This window comes from Myotis lucifugus, unplaced genomic scaffold (genome assembly GCF_000147115.1).
Source record: "Myotis lucifugus unplaced genomic scaffold, Myoluc2.0 scaffold_4, whole genome shotgun sequence".
Classification (NCBI taxonomy): Eukaryota; Metazoa; Chordata; class Mammalia; order Chiroptera; family Vespertilionidae; genus Myotis; species Myotis lucifugus.
The window spans coordinates 4,598,939-4,620,280 of NW_005871052.1; the positions used below are offsets into that span (position 1 = coordinate 4,598,939).

The window sequence follows — 21,342 nt, forward strand, 5'->3', positions numbered from 1 at the left end:
TTTATGTGGACTTCCATTTCTTATATAAAAAATCCAGATATATCATCAATCTTGTACAACTTCGGGTTTTTTCCTGGTAGCTTGGATGCCAAGGTGATTGATATGCTTCTTTCTCCCCAGCCAATAATGGTAGTATCTGGCTTCGATTAAATACTATATCTTCTAGTATCATTGATCCAGATGGTTCCTGTGATATATTCAGTAGAATTCTGTGAGTTATTCATCTAGCAGTGAAAGTCTCTTGTATTTAGTGATTTCATGGTTTAGGCTAAGAAGTTGTTTCTTTTTGGGCAGCAAGAGGGGCATTTGTCAGTCTTAAACTTCTGGGTCAGTAGGGTAATTTAGTTTCCTTGTTAAAGCCTCATCAACCAGAGACCACCAGGAATAAGCCTGTAGTCTGACAAAATCAGATTTATTGATTCATAGTGAGGGAGTATACTCCTGAGGAAACTTGGAAGGCCTATGGATAGAGGAAGGAGGGAAGTGTCTTCTTTTTTAGTTGCAATAATGAACTGTTTGTCTTTCCGAGCCAGCCAGGAGACGAACCTTCTTTTTTAAATAATAACTTCTTATTTATTGAAAGACATCCAGTTGAGAAATAGAGAAATAATTGTTAGCATTTATGACAAATGATTATGATTAAGTTTCACTAATTCATATTTCTGAATTATACTTTCTGCTAATTCTAGAGCATTATATTCATGCAGCAGTGGTAGAAAGGTTTTTTAATGGTCATCCTCTTCATAAAGCAATGTAAATTTGGCTCCCCAATGAAGAATTCTGAGGAGGATTTGAAGGAAGCCTGGATTAGTTCTGAATTGGTTGCTTCTGAAGCAGATTGAGAGAAGTGGGGATTAACTAGGGGTTGGGTGCTAGCCTTAAGTAAGGAGGTTTAAGAATTGGGTATCTTTCTCCAGTAATAAATGAAAATAGTAAAGCAAGCCGGGGGATATTACTGATAACAAAGCAATAATCACTCAAAGACAGTATAGTTATGATGTTTTACAACTACTCCATGACCTTGGGAAAAACAATATTTCTGTTAACTTTAGAGCCAGCTTTATCTTGTCTGTCCTCCCAGCCTGATTAATTGCAGGGATGCTTTTTTTCTTTTTCATTCCTGGCTGGTATTCACTATTTCAATCCCGGAGAGATTTTGATTCTTTCAACATGTGGTCTTATAAATTTTTTTAAAAGCACGTGGTTAACATACAGCAATTTGTTATTAATTGTATTTAAGGGCTTTTCTGGATGTTCTTAGTCTTTTGTTTTAGCTTAGAAACATTTTCTGACACCAGTTCAAAGTTCCATACAGAGTAAAATACTTTTAATACAAAGAGATTTTTTTCCACTGTAAATAGAGAATGAATGGAGTAGACTAGTTGTCTAACAATTCCGATGTGGCCGTTTTGGAATACTCTAAATCTTTGTGAACTTTGCAATAAAATCCAATTTAGTAAAACCCAGAGTCGCTAACTGACTTTGTTCAGTGTCTGGTAGGTAGAGGAAAGATTGAGGGCTATATGTTGCTTTTAGTTTTTAAAATTATTTACTATTTCAGACTTATAGCAGATTTTCTGTAATGTCATTAAATAGCATTGAAAGGTGGGAAGACTATCCTATATAATAAAAGAGAAACATGTAAATTGACCATTCCTCTGCTACGCTCACCAGCCAATCAGGGGTGAGTATGCAAATTAACCTGACAAAGGTGGTGGGTTAATTTGCATACACAGGGGCGGAAAGCAGAGCAGGAGAGCTGGCGTAGAATGGAGCGGCTTGGGGAAATTGGCTCCCCAAGCCACCAGACGGAGAGCAGAGAGGGAGAGCTGGCAGCTTGGAGGACTTGGCAGAGTGGGAGGCCATGGGACTGAGACAGAGCAGGAATGGAAAACCAAGATCGTGGGGAGCACCAGGAATTCTGGGAATAGTAGTTTTGGTGGCAGCCCCAGGACCGGAAGAGGAAGCCCAGAGCACGGGGAGCACCAGGAATGCTGGGAATCATAGTTCTGGTGGCAGACGGATCTCCTAGACACTAGATAGCAGTTCTCAACCTGTGGGTCGTGACCCCTTTGGGGGTCGAACGACCCTTTCACAGTGGTCGCCTAAGACCATCGGAAAGCACATATATAATTACATATTGTTTTTGTGATTAATCACTATGCTTTAATTATGTTCAATTTGTAACAATGAAATTGGGGGTCACCACAACATGAGGAACTGTATTAAAGGGTCGCGGCATTAGGAAGGTTGAGAACCACTGCACTAGAGCAAAGTGAGCCTGGAGCAAGTTACTGTTGCGGTGGGGGATGGAGGGAAAGCAAAGGTGAGAGACATAAGTAAAATCAGAGTGTCTAGGAAAAATTAAAGGGAAGATATCCTAAAACTTCCAGGAAATCTCCACCAATGAAGCAAAGAAAAAAAAGCCTCTATTATTCTGTGAGCAACAAACCAAACTGAGTTGGGGTCTCAGACAATTTGCTCATATGATTGCAAAGACAGACAGAAGCTCCCGGATAGGGGAGGGCTCCCCTGAGGGCTCCCAGATTGGAGAGGTGCAGGTCGGGCTGAGGGACCCCCACACCCTCCAGTGCCCAGATGTCGTGCACCGGGCCCCTACTTGAACTATAATCAGGAGACCTGGATTCAATCTATGCTCTGCCATTTATTGGCTCTGTAATGTTAGGCAAGACATGTAGTTTCTTTGGGCCTTAATTTCCTCATTTACAAATTGAAGTAAATACTTGTCTTCAGATCTCACAGGATTTCTGTGAACTCAAATGAGAAGTCTGCAGAATTACTTTATAAGCTTTAAAATGTTACACAAATGTAATTTATAATTATGATATTGGGTCACTGATACTGATAATAATGATTCATAGATTAAAGATCTAGTATTTGAGTTATCTTCATGAATAGATTATATAACTCACATGCAACCCTTGTAGTTGCATATCTGAACTTAAGTCTCAGACCTGTTGTTTGGCTTCAAATCCAGTGCTCCTCCCACAAAATTCCTAGCAAACTAAATAATATGTATTTCCTACTTGCCATAATAGAATGTCTTGACCATTGTAGGTGCTCTGAGATATGTATAAGGCTCATTTGCTATTACTTTCCAAAATAGTTTCCAGCTCTGTTTTATTTTCAGAATCATAGTTTTCACATTTGTTGTGTGTGTTTTAAATAAGACATGGGATAATAAGGTGGGAATTGGTAAATACGGTAATTTTATTCAATATACTTTTAGGTCCAATTGTATCAAGTACAGCCTCTTGAAAAATGAGTAGTGGCTTTATTCAGAAGATAATTGCCTGTTTGCTATATAATAAAAGCCTAGAGTTTGTGGTGGGAGATGAGATTGGAAAAAAAAGATACGGACCAATTATTCTGAACCCTCCATGCTAAAAGTATGGATTTTTTTGATAAAGGGTTAGATAGTGAAAGTTTTTGGCTTTCTGTGTCATTTGGTCTCTGTTGCAACTACTCATCTCTGTGGTAGTGTGAAAGCAGCCAGTGATGGGTGCATGATGCAGTGTGCAGATGATATTTTGTTAAATTGTACACTTGAAACCTGTATGTTTTTATGAACCAATGTTACCCCAATAAACTCAATTTTTAAAAAAACAGCCACAGGTAATCCTATATAATAAAAGGCTAATATGCAAATTGATGAGTCGCTATGATGCGCACTGACCACCAGGGGGCAGACACTCAACGCAGGAGCTGCCCCCTGGTGGTCAGTGCACTCTCACAGGGGGAGCGCTGCTCAGCCAGAAGTCCTGAGCCGGGGCTCATGGCTGGCAAGCGCAGTGGCGGTGGTGGGAGCCTCTCCCAACTCTGTGGCAGCGCTAAGGATGTCCTACTGATGGCTTAGGCCTGCAAGCCATCAGTTGGACATCCCCCTCTGTATCTCCAGGACTGCAAGAGGCTCCCTGCTGAGTGCACGAATGTTATGTACCAGGCCTCTAGTAAGTATATGAATGATCATGCTGTTTTCCAGTGAAAATGTATTTACAAAAATATGTGATGGGCTGAATTTGGCCCATGGACTTCATTTTGCCAATCCCTGCTCTATACCATACTAATGAGTGTAGTATGAACCAATGGATACTCTTTTTGTTTTGTTAATCCTCACTGGAGGATGTTTTAGAGAGGGTAGAAGGAAGGGGGGAGGGGAAGGGGGAGAGAAGAGAGAGAGAAAGAAACGTTGATGTGATAGAGCCACATCAATCAGTTGCCTCCCACACGCACCCCAACTGGAGCAGGGAACCTGCAACCCAGGTACATGTCCTTGACCAGAATCAAACTTGGGACCCTCCAGTTCATTGGCCAGTGCTCTAACCACTGAGCACGCCAGTCAGGGCTGTTGTATACTTTTGAATAGAAAAATTATATAATCAGATTTTTATTTTGAAAAGATAACTCAAGTTGCAAAGTGTAGGATAAATAAATTGGAGAGTTGAAAGACTGGAAGAGATACAGAGAAATCAGAGGGAAAACTATTACTATAGATGTAGAGAGGAAATGAAGAGTGTAAGTGAAAGGTAAAAGATTAGAGATAAAGATTGGCAATATTTCATATGTGGGTAGGTAAGATTGCAGCAATAGGGACAAGAGAGCCCTAGATAGAATTTGAATGAATTATCAGCATTTCATCAAGGGTAAATCAGAGTAGAAAAAAACAATATAAAAAACCAAGAAAGCAAGGTTTAGAAAGGCAGGGAGGAGCACAGAGGATTTTTAGGGGGATGAAACTACACTATATGATACTATTATGGAAACCCATAGAATGTACAACAACATGAGTAGCGTTTAGATGATGATGACATGTCATTTTAGGTCATCGACTATAACAAATGCACTATGGATGCTGATAGTGTGGGGGCGGGCTCTGTTTATGGGGAGCAGAGGACATACAGGAACTCTACTTTCTGCCAGATTTTGCTGTGAACCTAAAACTGTTCCAAAAAATAAAGTTTATTAAATAATTGAAAAAAATTTCAGGGGATGAAACAGAAATAATGCCTTGTAAATCATAAGAAAATTTGATCAGTTTTTCAGATGTGATCAATATTCACAATAAAACCTACTGGTTTTATAGAATTACTAGGGGCCCAGGGCACGAATTCATGCACCTTGAAAGGACCTGTGGGCCGCGAGGCTGCAGTGGGCAAAGGGGTGGGTCTTGACCCATCCTCTGTGCCCCTGCCCGGCCCCTCCTGCTGTAGCCCCTGGTCCCCTGTCTGCCAGCACCCTGCTCCCATCCCTCCCATGTGCTGGCAGCACCGGCCCCGCTCGCACCCACTGACTGCGCGGAGCGATTGGGGCTGATGCCAGCAGCGGGTGCGAGCGGAGCTGGCACTGTCAGCGGGTGCAAGTGGCAGCTGCTCCCGCCGATCGCCCCTCAGGAGCAGGGGGAGGTGGAGAAGCCCTGAGGGGCGATTGGGGCCAGCAAAGCCTCCACTGCTGCCCACTGCCAGCACTGTGTCGCCAATGCCCGCCATGTTCCTCGCCGCCCCCTGGTGGTCAGCGCACATCAAAGCGAGCAGTCGAACTCCCGGTTGAGGGGACAATTTGCATATTAGGCTTCTATTATATAGGATAGTGAATTTTCTCAGTCGTTTTGGACTATAAAAAAATACCATAGACTGGGCAGATTATAAACAACAAACATTCATTTCTCACAGTTCTGGGTTCTTGAGAAGTCCAAGGCCCTGGCAGATTTGGTGTTGATGTGGGCCTGCTTTCTAGTTTATAGTGTCTTCTCTCTGTAACCTCACATGAAGGAAGGGGCAAGGGAGTTCTCTCAGGCCTCTTTTATAAGGGTCCTAATTCCATTCATGAGGGCTCTGCCCTCATAATCGAATAACTTCCTAAAAGCCCATCTTCAATATCATTGCATTGGGCATTAAGTTTTCAACATATGAATTAGGGGTAGGCACAAACACTTAATCTATGGCAGATATAAATTGTTATTTAAGTAAAATACAAAGTTTAATGAACATTCAGAAAGGAGAGAGGAAACTGAATAAAAGAAACAAGGGAAGATTTTAAGGAATAAATAACCTTTGAGGTGAACTTTTAAGGATTGATTATAAGTTGAAGGTTAGAACATTCCAGATGAGAGGATATCTACATAGGACAGAAAAGAAGGCTTGTCTGGATTTCAAGTGGAAAATTTATGCCCTGGAGGAGTAAGAATTATGGTTGGATATTTTGGGAATGATGTGGCCAGATTAATTAAACAAATACTTAAATGTTTTTTGCTTCCAAGGGACTAAGCTAGGTCAGTGCATGACATTAATCTCTATCCTTAAAGTGCTTATAATCCTAGATCAGAGATGTGTAGAACTAATAAAAGGACCTTGACAAGCAGGAGAGTTCATTTTTGTCTGAAATGATTGAGAAATATTTCATGGCAAAGGAGGTGGTTTTAGGGCTATGAGTTCAAGATAAGAAGAATATTGACAGGGCTGAAATGGCAGAGGTAAGCATAAAGCCAAAAGAATACAGTAACCAAAGGTTCCAGTGTGGTAAACTGAGAGAAGTTTGGTTTAAGTGTAAGACTCAAGGGATTGCCTATAGTTTTATCAGATGTTCTCAGTTTTACTTATATTCACTTGAGTGTGAATATGTGGTTATGGGGTTCTATACAATTTTATCATTTGTGTATCCACCTCCACAGTTAAGATAAAGGGGAGTTTTATCACCAGGATCCTTCATATTGCCCTTTTATAACCACACCCACCTATCTCCTGCCTGACCTACCCACACAGTCTTGTCAGCCACAAATCTGTAGTCAAGAATGTTATATAAATGTAATCATACAGTATATAACTTTATTTCACTTAGCATAATTCACTGGACATTCAACTAAATTGTTGCATATATCAATATTCATTCCCATTTATTGCTGAGTGGTATTCCATAGTATGGATTATACAACCATTTGTTTGACCTTTCACTAGTTGGAGGACATGTGTTGATTGTAGATTTTGACTATTATGAATAAAGCTGCTATGAACATTTGTGGATAGGTTTGTGTGTTTTTTTTATTTTTCTTCTCTCTCTTTCTCTCTCTCTCTTTTTTTTTTTTGTGTGTTTCATTTCTTGGGGATAAAAGCTCAAGAGTACAATGGTAGGTTGTATGGTAATTGTATGTTTAGTTTTTTTTTTTTTTTTTTTGGTAAGAGACTGCCAAACTATTTTCTAGAATGGCTGTAGCATTTTACATTCCCAGCAGGAACATATAAAGTGATCCATTTTTTCCACATATTCACCTCAGGAGCAGGGGGAGGTGTTTGATAGTGTCATGGCGTTTTATTTAAGCTGTTTACATATGTGTGTAGTGATATGTCTTTATGGTTTTAATTTGCATTTCCCTGATGGCTACTTAAGTTGATCATCTTTCTGTGTGCTTCTTTACTATATGTATATCATTTTTGATGAAATGTCTGTTCACATCTTTCACCCATTTCTAATTAAATTATTTTATTGTTGAGCTTTCTGTAAATTATAAGTCTGTGTATTTTTAATATTTTTGGCACATATTGCCACTTTCTTCAGGAAGATTATACAGATTTATGTTCCTACTAGAGGCCCAATGCACGAAATTCGTGTAAGAGTAGGCCTTCCTAACCCCTGGCTGCTGGCACCGGCTTCTCTCTGGCAACCAGGACCTGGGCTTCCCTTGCAGCCCTGGCTTTGTCCAGAAGTACGTCTGGTCTAATTAGCATATTACGCTTTTATTATAATAGATACCAAGCGTATATGAGAGTATCTGTTTCATTTCATTCTTGCCAACATTGGAAAGTAGCATTAATTTTTTTTTTAATTTTGACAATTTAAAAAACAAAAATAGCATCCCATTTTAGTTTGTATTTTTGATTGGAGATGTCATATTGATTGGTCTTCTATTTCTCCTTCTATTTCATCTTTTGTGTTCATCTTCCTTTTACTGATTTAGAAATGACTTATTTAATTATAAGAGTACAATATTCAATTTGAGATATATAAAAAGGTATTAATAATTAAAATTCTTAATTTTACTCTGTAGAGATAAGTACCATTAACATGGTGAGTATTCAAAGGAAAAAAAAGAGAGTTCTTTTTATATTTTAGATATCAGTCCTTTGTCGGGTATATCATTTGCAAATATTTTCTCCCTATCTGAGACTTAACTTTTCATCCTCTTTACAGAGGCTTTCATAGATCAAAAGTTTTTTATTTTGATAGCATCCAATATATCAGTTTCCCCTTTTATATGGATCATCCTTTTTTCATATGTCTAAGAATTTTTTGCCTAGCCCCAGATCCTGGAGATTTCCTTCTGTCTTTTCTCTGAAAGCTTATTAGTTTTGTGTTTATATTTAATTCCATGACCTATATTGAGTTAAATTGTATAGTATATAAAGTTTAGGCAGAGGTTCATTATTATTTCTTTGAGGTTCATTTTTTACCTATGGATGTCTCATTGCTTCAGCAACATTTGTTGAAATGACTATTTTTCCTCTATGGAATTTGATTTGTAGTTTTTACAAACATTACTTTAAAATATTTATGTGGATAGTCTGGCTGGTGTGGCTCGATGGTTGAGCATCGATCTATGAATCAGGAAGTCATGGTTCGATTCCCGGTCAGGGCACATACCTGAGTTTTAGGCTCAGTCCCCAGTGGGGGACGTGCAGGAAGTGGCCAATCAGTGAATCTCTCTCATCATTGATGTTTCTATCTCTCTCCCTCTCCCTTCCCCTCTGATTTCAATAAAAATATATTTTGAAATATTTATGTGGATCTGTTTCTTGGTCCTCTTTTCTGTTCAATTGATCTATGTGTTTATCTCCTTACCAGTAGCAAATTTTTTTGATTACTGTAGCTACATAGTAAGCCTTAACATTGGAAAGAGCAATCCCTCCCACTCTATTCTTTGTCAAGATTTTTTCAATATTCTAGGCAATTTAAAAATAAACGTTAACTCACACATGAACGATAAATATAAAGCTCTTGCTGGTGCCAATCTCACACATGTGTTTTTTTTAATTAAATCTTTATTGTTCAGATTATTACAGTTGTTCCTTTCTTTCCCCCCCATAGCTCCCCTCCACCCGGTTCCCCCCCCCCACCCTCTGCCCTCACCCCCCCCACTGTCCTCATCCATAGGTGCACGATTTTTGTCCACTCTCTTCCTGCGTCCCCCACACCCCTTTCCCCCCCAAGAATAGTCAGTCCACTCCCTTTCTATGCCCCTAATTCTATTATAATCACCAGTTTATTCTGTTCATCAGATTATTTATTCACTTGATTTTTAGATTCACTTGTTGATAGATGTGTATTTGTTGTTCATAATTTGTATCTTTACCTTTTTCTTCTTCTTCCTCTTCTTAAAGGATACCTTTCAGCATTTCATATAATACTGGTTTGGTGGTGATGAACTCCTTTAGCTTTTCCTTATCTGTGAAGCTCTTTATCTGACCTTCAATTCTGAATGATAGCTTTGCTGGATAAAGTAATCTTGGTTGTAGGTTCTTGGCATTCATCACTTTGAATATTTCTTGCCACTCTCTTCTGGCCTGCAAAGTTTCTGTTGAGAAATCAGCTGACAGTCGTATGGGTACTCCCTTATAGGTAACTGACTGTCTTTCTCTTGCTGCTTTTGGATTCTCTCTTTGTCTTTTGTTCTTGGCATTTTAATTATGATGTGTCTTGGTGTGGTCCTCTTTGGATTCCTTTTGTTTGGGGTTCTCTGCGCTTCCTGGACTTGTAAGTCTATTTCTTTCACCAGGTAGGGGAAGTTTTCTGTCATTATTTCTTCAAATAGGTTTTCAGTATCTTACTCTCTCTCTTCTTCTGGCACCCCCATAATTCGGATGTTGGTATGCTTGAAGTTGTCCCAGAGGCTCCTTACACTATCTTCGTATTTTTGGATTCTTTTTTCATTTTGCTCTTCCCATTGGGTGTTTTTTGCTTCTTCATATTTCAAATCTTTGACTTGATTCTTGCGATGTTCTAGTCTGCTGTTGGAACTCTGCATAATATCCTTTATTTCAGTCAGTGTATGCTTAATTTCTAGTTGGTCCTTTTTCATAACCTCGAGGGTCTCACTAAGTTTATTGGTGGTTTCTAGAGAATTCTTGAAAAACCTTAAAAGTGTGGTTTTGAACTCTATATCCAGTCGTTTGCTTTCCTCCATTTCTGTCATTTGTGACCTGTTTCTTTGTCTCCACATTTTTTATGCTTCCCTGTGTTGGTAGAGTGGCTTTGTATGCTAGGTTTCCTATAGGGCCCAGTGACTCAGCCTCCCCAGTTACCTGAGGTGGACACTTTTGGTGCACCCCCTTGTGGGCTTTGTGCACAGTCTTGTTGTAGTTAAGCCTTGATTGTTGTAGGTATCACTGGGAGGAATTGACCTCCAGGCCAATTGGCTGTGAGAATCAGCTGTATCTATGGTAGGAGAACTTCTGTGCTGAAGACACCCCTATGAGGCAAGACTTGCTTCAGTGGGGCTTTGGTGCTCACTGAGTCTGCCCCCTGAGTGTGTCCCTTATGAATCTGAGGAGTTGTAATTGGATGGTCCCACTCTGACCACTGGGTACACTGGCTCTTGGATCTAAGGAGATGCTAATTAAGCCTCTTCCTGAGGCTACCCAGCAGGAGCTACAAAGAGATCTGCAGATTCCCCTTCCTTGTTTGGGGTTTGGAGGTGCCCAGATGAGGCCCAGCTGTGAAGCAATGCAAGCTGCTGTGGGGCCTTGGGCCTTCTCTTGGAAGTTCTGGGTCTGTCAGGCCCAGCTGCAGTTTGTTAGGTAATTTTCAGATTGCAATGGGCCAGGGCATTCATATGCAAAAGCCTCTGCACACAGCTTGGGTGGCTCGGGGTCTCAGGGAATCAACAGGGCGGAGCAAGCAGCTATGGCTGATCCTCAGCCCTGCCCTAAGGGGCCCGGCGTCTCAGTGTCCCGGTAATTGCTGCAAGCACCTTTGAGAGAAAGCCGCCCTCAAATTCTGAGTTCTGCCCATTGACAGACAGTCCAGTTTCTCCCTATATGAGTCTGGGTCCCCAGAGACTCACCCGGAACTGGAGTTCAGAGCAGTTGGGGGCTTGTGACTCCCACCCGATTCAAAAAGACAGCCGCGTCCTCAGTTGCCAGCCGTTGCCGCGTGCGCCTCCGTACCTCTGCACTTCTGCACCTCCTCTGAGTCTCAGTGTGCTTTTCTCTTTCCTTCTAGTTGTAGAATTTCCACTCAGCCAGCCTTCCTGTGGTTCTGGATGATGTCCGTTTTGTCTTTTAGTTGTATTTTTGAATTTGTTGTGGGAGGCAGCAATTTCCAGTGTTTACCTATGCCGCCATCTTGGTTTCCTCTCACACATGTGTTTTGATCTGTCATTGTTGATCGTGAATTTGGTTGGCACTTCTATTATAGAAAAAGGGTGAATAGCGATATTAAAATATTTCTTCTAATTAATTTCCTTTCAATGTGTATGAATCCATGCACTGGGCCACTAGTTTTAGAATAAGCTCGTCAGTGTTTGCAAAAGCTTTTTGAAAGGAATTTCATTGAGCCTATAAATCAGTTTGGGAGAATTGACATGTTTACTATGTCAAGCCTTCTAATCCATGAACATGGTATATCAACATTTATTGAGGTATTTGATTTCTTTCATAAGCATTTTGTGATTAATATTGTATGTGTTAAGTGTATATCTAAGAATTCAGTTTTTTTAAAAAATATATTTTTATTTACTTCAGAGAGGAAGGGAGAGGGAGCGAGAGATAGAAACATCAATGATGAGAGAGGATCATTGATCGGGTGCCTCCTGCACGCCCCCTACTGGGGATTGAGCCCGCAACCCGGGCATGTGCCCTTGATCGGAATCGAACCAGGGACCCTTCAGTCTGGAGGCCGACGCTCTATCCACTGAGCCAAACCAGCTAGGGCCAGTTTTTTTTTGAATGATTGTAAATGATACTGTATTTTTTAAATATTGTGTTTTTAGTATTGGTCTCTCATGTTCATTGTTAGTGTATATAGATGCAATTAATTTATGTGTGTTGATGTTATTTCCTCTGACCTTGTTGAGCTCACCTATAATTTCTAGGAGTTTTTAAATCCCATACTGTTTTTCTTTATATTTTAGTTTTGGAATTGGATGATTTGGCAGCTTTAATTATGTTCTGGGTTGGTTTGGGCTAGATTTAAGGATTGGGGTGAAACCTGTTGTAGTGACTAGAGCATAATTTACATATTGAGACAAATTATAATTTTATTATTTTATTTATTGATTTTATAGAGAGTGGGGGAAGAAGAAGGAGAGAGAGAAAGAAACATTGATTTGTTGTTCCACTTATTTATGTATTCATTGATTGCTTCTTGTATGTGCCCTGATCTTTGATTGAACCCACAGCCTTGGCGTATTGGGACAGTGCTCTATTATTTTTTATTTTTCTCTCATTTTGAGAAATGCTATTATGGAATATTGGTTAAGAGATCAGTTTCTGAAGCCAGATTGCTTGGCTTGAATACTGGCTCTGCCATTTAGTAGCTTGGGGTCTTGTATAAATTGTTTAACCCTTCTATGCCTCAGTTCCCATGTCTCTTAAAGGAGGGTATTAATAGTATTAACTTCATAGGGTTAAATAAGTTAAACATGAAGTGATTAGCACAGTGGCTGGCACAAAAAAAGTGTTAAATAAATGTTGCTTTATTATATAACAGATTTTTTTCAACTTTAGTCAGCAAAGTATGTAATATTCATTTATGTTTAATCATTTTCTTTAATATAGAGATCACTATCCCTCAGAGTCCAATTTAATATGAAACTTTCCCCCTTTTTCTCCCACCCCATCTATTTTGGAATGTGAGATCCCAGAGAGGAGAGGAAAGGGAAGAGGAGTAGGACTAAATTTCACAGGAACTAAAGCCTACTGTGCTATATGTTCTACAAAATTCACCTCACTTAATTGTCAAGATATGTGGTATTATGCCTATGTTATAGATTTTATGGATGGAGAAGAAGCTAGGCCATTTTTTCTTAATGCTATATTGCCTTTTTACTGTCATTTTGTCAAACTAGGGTGGCTTGGTAAAGCCAGAGCCATCTCTTCTAGTACCTGTTGAGCTTCTTGCCTGGCTCTTTGATTTTCCCACAGGATTACTATGTATTATGTCTTTTGTCCCCACTCCCCCCACCAAAACACATGTCCCCATGGCTTACCCTTCTGTATCGAATGACAACCTGGTACCCACAAAAACAAGTGGGAAAGTTCACAGCTTTAGACCCATCAATATCTTTTATTTGGTCTATGTGTCTCTTTCTATACAGTACCATACTGTTTTTATTATTATAGATTTATAGTTTAAAATCAGGAAGTGTGATAACTTCTGGTTTTGTTCTTTCTCAGGATTATTTTGGTTATTTAGTATCTTTTCTGGTTCCATACAAATTTAGGATTGTTTTTTCTATTTCTGTGAATTATACCATTGGAATTTTAATAGGGATTGTGCTGAATGTATAGACTATAAGTAAAAATACCATTCTAATATTGAATTATAATTTTCTAATTTTGTCTATTTTCACCTTTGCCACACTGTTGTGTGCTTTCTTATGTTTTCCTGTAGCTTATTGGTATCTTTTGAATTCAGCTTCAAGAACTCACAGTATTTCTTACAAGGCAGCTTTTGTTTGTCTGGGAAAGCCTTATTTTTCCTTTGTATTTGGTGAATAAAGTATTCCTAGTTGGCAGTTTTTTAAAATCTTTCAACACTTTCTCTTTTTTTGGTGAATGCATGTCTGTATTTATATAAATCATAGTCTCATTTACATTTTATATAATTTATTTGGCTTATCTCTTCTCGTCCACTCAACCCCATATCGAGATAAGTCAGTCTGCTCCATGCCTTCATACTTTAGGTCTTATTTTATTTCAGTGACTCAGATTATTATTTGTATTTCCTATATTGTGACTTATTTGTTAATTTCCTTAACCCACTAATCTATTAGAGCTTGATGGTGTTCTTATGGATGGTTAGTTTTATGTGTTTTAAAATATTAAGACTTTGTCATATTTGTTATAAATGTTTTTAATTTTTTTTCTTTTAAAGTAATTACTGGTTTTCTCTGTAAAGGAGTCTTAAACGGTGAAATTTTTTTTCTTTATTTTTTCCATTATCATTTATCCCCTATAGCTTATGCTAAGTGAAATAAGCTAGTTAGAGAAAGACAACTAATATGATTTCACACATATGTGGAATTTTATTAATAAACTAAAATCTAATTTTTGTATACTATAAAGATACATAGCCCTAACTGGTTTGGCTCAGTGGATAGAGCGTCGACCTGGGACTGAAGGGTCCCAGGTTCGATTCTGGTCAAGGGCATGTACCTTGGTTGCGGGCACACCCCCAGTAGGGGGTATGCAGGAGGCAGCTGATCGATGTTTCTAACCCTTTATCCCTCTCCCTTCCTCTCTGTAAAAAATCAATAAAATATATTTTCTAAAGATACATAAAAATTTTAGTAACTTTCTGAATTAACAGTTTGGGCCCGAGGTATTAACTCTTATGGGGTGCTGTATATTTTGTTCATATGATTGTGTTCCTTTGGCTATTTAGAAACTCAGTATTTGCTGGATGAATGACTGCATTTCTGATAGGTATTTACCTCTCCTCTCTTTCACTGATTCTTTCTCTTTCTATCTCCGCTCCTCTTCTCAAAGTTGTTTTTATTTATTTACTTTTTCTTTCTGTTGAAGTTGTTTTTATTTTTATGCTTCAAGCAGTGGTTTTCAACCAGAGACAGTTCTCTCTCCTTCCTAGAAGTCATTTGGCGATGTCTGGAGATATATTTGCTTTATCACAACTTGGTGGTGGTGGGGTGTTACTAGCAACTAGTGGGTAGAGGCCAGGGATGCTGCTGAACACTCTAAAATATAGAGATAGTCTTCGATCATGAAGAATCATACGCCAAGGTGTCAGTAGTTCTGAGGTTGAGAAACCCTGCTTTAAAGTAACACGTCTTTTCCTCTATCTACTTGCAAAATATGTATAGAAAAAAGCAAAGCAGAAGTAATTAATGCTTGATTGTTTCAAGGAACTCCAAGCAGTAAGGAATGTTTGATTAAAGAGGGAAGTTTACTGGAGTCCCAAAGTTATGGTGCATACTCTTCCCAATGTAGAATTGTGGACATTTTTAGAGCTTGGGAGCTGTCAAAGAACAATTCTTTAGTGCTGTGAAAAAGAAATTCTCTTACCTGTTACTAATGCTTATGGATTTTCTACCATTATTTATTCAGTATCTCTTAGTGTTACATAAATACTCAGCTCTATATTTCTTATGATATACATGCAAAGTTTTGTTTATTTTGCTATTCATCATTTTTTGTCATTTTGTCAGTTTAAAATGGATCTACCTTTGCCTGAAAAAAGACTTCATTGCTCTTAAGATTGATTCATTGAAAGGTTTCTTGTTTTTTTTTTTTTTTAATATATTTTATTGATTTTTTACAGAGAGGAAGGGAGAGGGATAGAGAGTTAGAAACATCGATCAGCTGCCTCCTGCACACCCCCCACAGGGGACGTGCTGGCAACCAAGGTACATGCCCTTGACCCGAATCGAACCTGGGACCCTTGAGTCCACAGGCCGACGCTCTATCCACTGAGCCAAACCGGTCAGAGCAAGTTTCATGTTTTTTATTGTGGCATGGTTCTGATTATACTAATCCAGCTACAACTCAATTCTTGCCTTTTGTCTTGCTTTAACATAAAGCTATTACCGACGCTCTATCCACTGAGCCAAACCGGTCAGAGCAAGTTTCATGTTTTTTATTGTGGCATGGTTCTGATTATACTAATCCAGCTACAACTCAATTCTTGCCTTTTGTCTTGCTTTAACATAAAGCTATTATCATTTATCCTATACTAGAGGCCTGTTGCATGAAGAGATTCGTGCTTGGAGCCTACGTATGCAAATTAACCGCCATCTTTGTTGGTGATTAATTTGCATATCGTGCTTCTTAGCCAATGGGAGGCGTAGCGAAGGTACGGTCAATTACCCTGTTTGTCTATTATTAGATAGGATTATTTATACACTGTGGCAAAATGTCACCTTGCTTCAAGGTGACTTTGAGCTTATAGGGATCTTATATTTTGATTAAAATATAATGTGTTTGATGTTGAATATTTTCAGTCTATTCTGGAAGGCTGGAGGAATCAGAGCAAGTGAGTGCTTGTAAATCTTTATATGGGGATCAAGACATTTAAAGGAAGTGAAAAGAATACAGGCAGTATTTGAAAGAGAATTGTGCAGAGATGTGTTTCATTCTGGCTCATTTTTAATAAAATTAACTACAAGGCAAAAAACAAATAAACAAAATGGAGACAGGATCTAAGATGACCTCATAGGAGAGGAAGCCTTAAAGTTCATTGGTGTAACTAGAGAGAGACCTTACAGTTTCAGAAACCAAAAAGACAAGAACCTATAAACAAGCCTAGAAAGAATTGTTACTGAGAACCTATGTGGTGTCATGGCTTCCTTTATCTTTTCACTATATAAATCCTCTTATATTACTGTTGAATTTTTAGGGACAGCTATAGTTGGGGTGGATGTGTGTGAGGACAGGAAAATTATATAATGTTTAAGATGTATTATATTTAACAAAAACTAGTTTTATTCTAAAATTCCTTCATTTTATAGTAAGATTACCTATATATTTAAAGTAACAGTCTCCTTGACTATTGTGTACCAGGAAAGGCAAAATGGGAATGTACCTGAGAAACCATAGTAAGGCAAACAAAAAGTCAGACTTCTGGGATTTAAAAGAATGAGTGTTCTTAATGCTTTGCAGTAGTGAACTTGAGTTCATAAAATCATGAAATGTATAATGAAATTTAGACTTCTCACATGATAGAATTGCTGTGGCATGTGTACCCTGTTTTATCTCATCTTAATATTAATGATTTAACTTCCTGAAGTAGGTTTCACTTTTAGGTTTTAAGAAGTGAATCTCTTATTTTATGTTTTCCAGTGAATATCACCTCTGCCAGGCAATTAACAGGATGCAGTCGCTTCAGCCATATTTTCCCTTCATCTGCTTACCAGCACATTAAGATGCATAAGAGAATTCTGGGGCACTTGTCATCTGTCTACTGTGTAGCATTTGACCGAAGTGGGAGAAGAATTTTTACAGTGAGTGTAAAATTTGTCTTTTTCTCATTCTATATAAGTAAATGAATGTGAACTATAATGTCCCCTATCTTTAGAGAAATTTTAATACATTTTCAGAAGGCCTTATAGTTTAGAGGTGGTTAATTTATATGAAACAAGTTTTATCTACTCAATTTCATTTACATTTTAGCAAATACTTATTAATATGCATTTTCCATTTGTCACTTAGTGTAACTGTTGCCAGTTCTGCTTAATTAATGATTACATCATCCTTATGGTCAAATAGTTAAACTATACTACACAGTACTGAAGATTACAGTTATTGTGTATATCTTTCTTTGACTTTAGTATTGGTTATATTTAAAGTTGGGTTTTCATTAAGAAGAGTATACTGTGTGATTTTGAGCACAAAATTGTAGCACACTAATATTTCCAAGAAAAGGCTTATTAGCCTCATTACTTTAGTACTAAGTTAATGCAAAACTGTAGGTAATGGCCTAATTTTATTTATTTTTTTGTTTTGTTAATTTTCACCTGAGAATATCCCCCCCCCCCATTGATTTTTAGAGAGAGTGGAAGGGAGGGAGGAGGAAGAGAGAGAGCAATTGGTTGCCTCCCGCACTCACCCCAAAAGGGGCCGGGGATCCAACCTCTAACCCAGGTATGCACCCTTGACCAGGAATTGAAACCATCACCATTTGGTATGCAGGTGATGGTCTAACCACTGAGCCAGACCAGTGAGGGCTGGCCTAATTTTTTTTTTTAAATTTCTATGCTATAACTAAGGAAGTTGTTTGTATTTTGAGAAAGTGTAATTCCTTGGAGTTCATTACAAAGTCTTTCATGGATATTTGCAAGACTCCAAATGCATCATGTAAGTATTTGTTTATTAATGATCACAATGAAGATGATGATTGCCATTTTGCTATAAATAGATAATTATTAAGTAACTTATCTATAATAATAAAAACATAATATGCTAATTAGACTGGACATCCTTCCGGACGACCTTCCAGATGAAGCCAGGGCTGCAAGGGAAGCCCAGGTCCCGGGTGCTAGAGGGAAGCTGGTGCCGGCAGCTGGGGGAAGGAAGGCCTACTCTTGCATGGATTTCATGCATTGGGCCTCTATTTTCCATAATGGGGTAGAATTGCTTTTTACTATTTTTTTAATTTTTTTATTAATTAAGGTATTACAAATGTGTCCTTATCCCCGCATTGTCCCCCCATCCCCCCAGTCCTGCCCTCACCCTCACCCCCTGTTGTCCACATCCATCGCTTATGCTTATATGCATGCATACAAGTCCTTTGGTTGATCTCTCCCCCTTACCCCCACCTTCCCTACCTTCCCTCTGAGGTTTGAGCATCTGATCGATGTTTCTCTGTCTGTAGATCTGTTTTTGTTCATTGGTTTATGTTGTTCATTATATTCCACAAATGAGTGAAATCATGTGATATTTATCTTTCTCTGACTGACTTATTTCACTTAGCATAATGCTCTCCAGCTCCATCCATGCTGCTTTGTACTATTTTTAAAGCTCTTTAGAAATTATCAATAGGAAGTTAAAAATATTTTCACCAGAGATTATCAAGAAAAAGCCTCATGTTTACTGAGAAATGCATGTAGACTTTGGGTTACATTTTTAAGTATTTGTAGAATAAATATTCAAGCAATTAAGAAAAAAAAAGGCAGAGATACGTAATCCTAAAATTTTTTTTAGTTGTCAGGGATTGATAGTAGTTTGAGGAGCTCTCACAAATACCATTGCCAGTTTGGACAATGCTTTGTCACTGCTATCATTTGAACATAATTTATATTTGCTACTGGATCCATATTATCTGGAGAGGAGAGACTAAAAAGTAAAGGCTTAGGAGTGACTTAATAAAATCTTCCCTTTGTTTCTCCGGCTTTTGGGGGAAGAGGAAATATCTGCTTCATTGTAAATCTTCTGTCCTTTCATGTTGCTATAGGGTTCAGATGACTGTTTGGTGAAAATTTGGGCAACAGATGACGGACGCCTCCTTGCTACACTTCGAGGGCACTCTGCTGAAATATCTGACATGGCAGTAAACTATGAAAACACTCTTATTGCTGCAGGCAGCTGTGATAAGGTTGTAAGAGTGTGGTGTCTTCGAACTTGTGCACCAGTAGCAGTCCTTCAGGGACATTCAGCTTCTATTACTTCCATTCAGGTGAGAAAATGAAAAGATGACCTCTAACATATGTAATAAGGATGAGAATTCTCTTGTTTTTGTTATATTGTGTTGATAATATTATAAAGAATGGCCGACAAAAAAATGTTGACCTCTTAAGGGCTTTGTTCCTACCCTGCAGACATGTATTTTTTAAAGTTCTTGTTTCATATAAATCCATTCCCTTTAGAAATAAGTAAAAAGGGAACCAAATAGGTTTTTTAAATATAGTGTGAGGCATCTTATTTGCCTTGCTCATATTTATGAAGAAGGGAGAAGCTTATAAATGCTTTTGGGAGTAATACTAATAATACCTGTTAGTCAGGATATAAACAGGTTCTAACTTGAATATTGGCACATTTTGTGTTAACATTTAATCCAAGATGCTTTTCAGTCAGATTTAGAAAGAGAGAGAAGTTTCATGTTAGAAAAAATTTTATTCTTAGTTTCAGCTTGATATTTCACATAGAGTACATTGGCTTCTTTTAAATACTTTATCATATAGTGTTTTTACCAGGTGTTAGTAGTGGAAGTTCTGGATACCCCCTAAAGAACTTTTATTTAATCAAACTAAGCTGAACTTTTGTCCTCTTTGTGTTGAGAGCAAAATAGAGGACTCCTTCTGAAAAGGTCTTTTATTCTTTGGTCAAGGAGATCACTTTTGTGGATGATATAATTACTCCAATTTATTTATTCTTTAGTTGCTAATAAGTATGCCGGTCATTTTGTGTGTGTGTTATTTAAATAATGTATTATCTGTTTATGAGGAGCTAGCAAGGATTGGGTTCAATATAACATATTGAATTTGAAAAACTTTCATGTCAAATTTTTGATCAGTTGGAATTATTTCATAGATTTTGTTTTGAGAGATTTCCAGGTACTTTTGTTCCCACCATTCTATCTGACAGTATTATTTCTGGAATTTGGAGATACTTTTATATAACATAAAAAATGACTTTATACTGAAAAAATGTTTATGATACTGCTTGATTCCTTCATAATTTCATTTGCTAGTTTCTATCTCATTTTGTTTACATGTGAGAATTCCCTAGAGATCCATGGGACCTCTTCTCTATCACATTTTTTTCCTTATTGATTGCATCAAGTCTCATGGCTTTGAATTTCATCTTTAGGCTGATGACTCTCAAATTTATCTTTGTGTCTTGGGACCTGTCATTTAGTTCCGTACTTGTATATTCAACTACTCACTTACGAATGTCTACTACGTATCTCAAAGACACCATATTTAAAATTGAACTCCTGTCTTCCTTCCTCAGATCTGATCCTCCCAAAGCTTTCCACATCTAAACAAATGACAGTTTAATCCTTCTAATTGCTCAGAGTAGTTATCCCAGACCTTTTCTTTATCTTATATCCCATGTCTAAGTTGTTAGCAAATTATGATGGCTCTACCCTCAGAATGTGTCTAGAATCTGACAAATTCTCATGACCTCCATCTTACTACCCTATTTTAATTATCTCTGATGAGATTGAAATAGACTTCTAACTGATCATCTTACTTCTTCTCTTTCCTCTCTCTTACCCCAGTCTAGCCTCTGCATAGCAGACTAAGTGATTTTAAAATGGAAGTTAAATCATGTAACTGCTGCTCAGAACCTTCAATAGTTTCCAGACTCAGAGTTAAAGCCAAAGAAAGTCTGTTTTTAAAATCATTTTTCAATTATAGTTGACATACAATATTATATTAGTTTTAGGTGTACCCTCCAGTGTTTAGACATTATATAACTTACCAAGTGATCATCCCGATATATGTCATACTCATCTGATACCATACATAGTTATTAAAATATTATTGACTATATTCCTTATGCTGTACTTTACATCCCCCTGACTATTCTGTAATACCAATTTATACTGCTTAATCCCTTCACCTTTTTCACTCATCCCTTTAACCCCCTCCCATTTGGCAACTGTCAAAATGTTCTCTGTATCAACGAGTCTCTTTCTGTTCTACTTGTTTATTTT

General features: G+C 38.0%; 1 protein-coding gene across 3 annotated transcripts in view; it reads left to right on the forward strand.

The window, feature by feature from the left end:
* BRWD3 (bromodomain and WD repeat domain containing 3) overlaps window positions 1–21,342 on the forward strand; it is a 131,261-nt gene that overhangs the window by 34,025 nt on the left and 75,894 nt on the right. For all 3 annotated transcript variants that reach the window (XM_006082814.2, XM_023764005.1, XM_023764006.1), the window contains 2 exons: window positions 17,025–17,185; window positions 19,135–19,356. In XM_006082814.2, coding sequence (XP_006082876.1) covers window positions 17,025–17,185; window positions 19,135–19,356 — 383 coding nt within the window. Of the gene's footprint in view, window positions 1–17,024; window positions 17,186–19,134; window positions 19,357–21,342 lie in introns of those variants that run through there.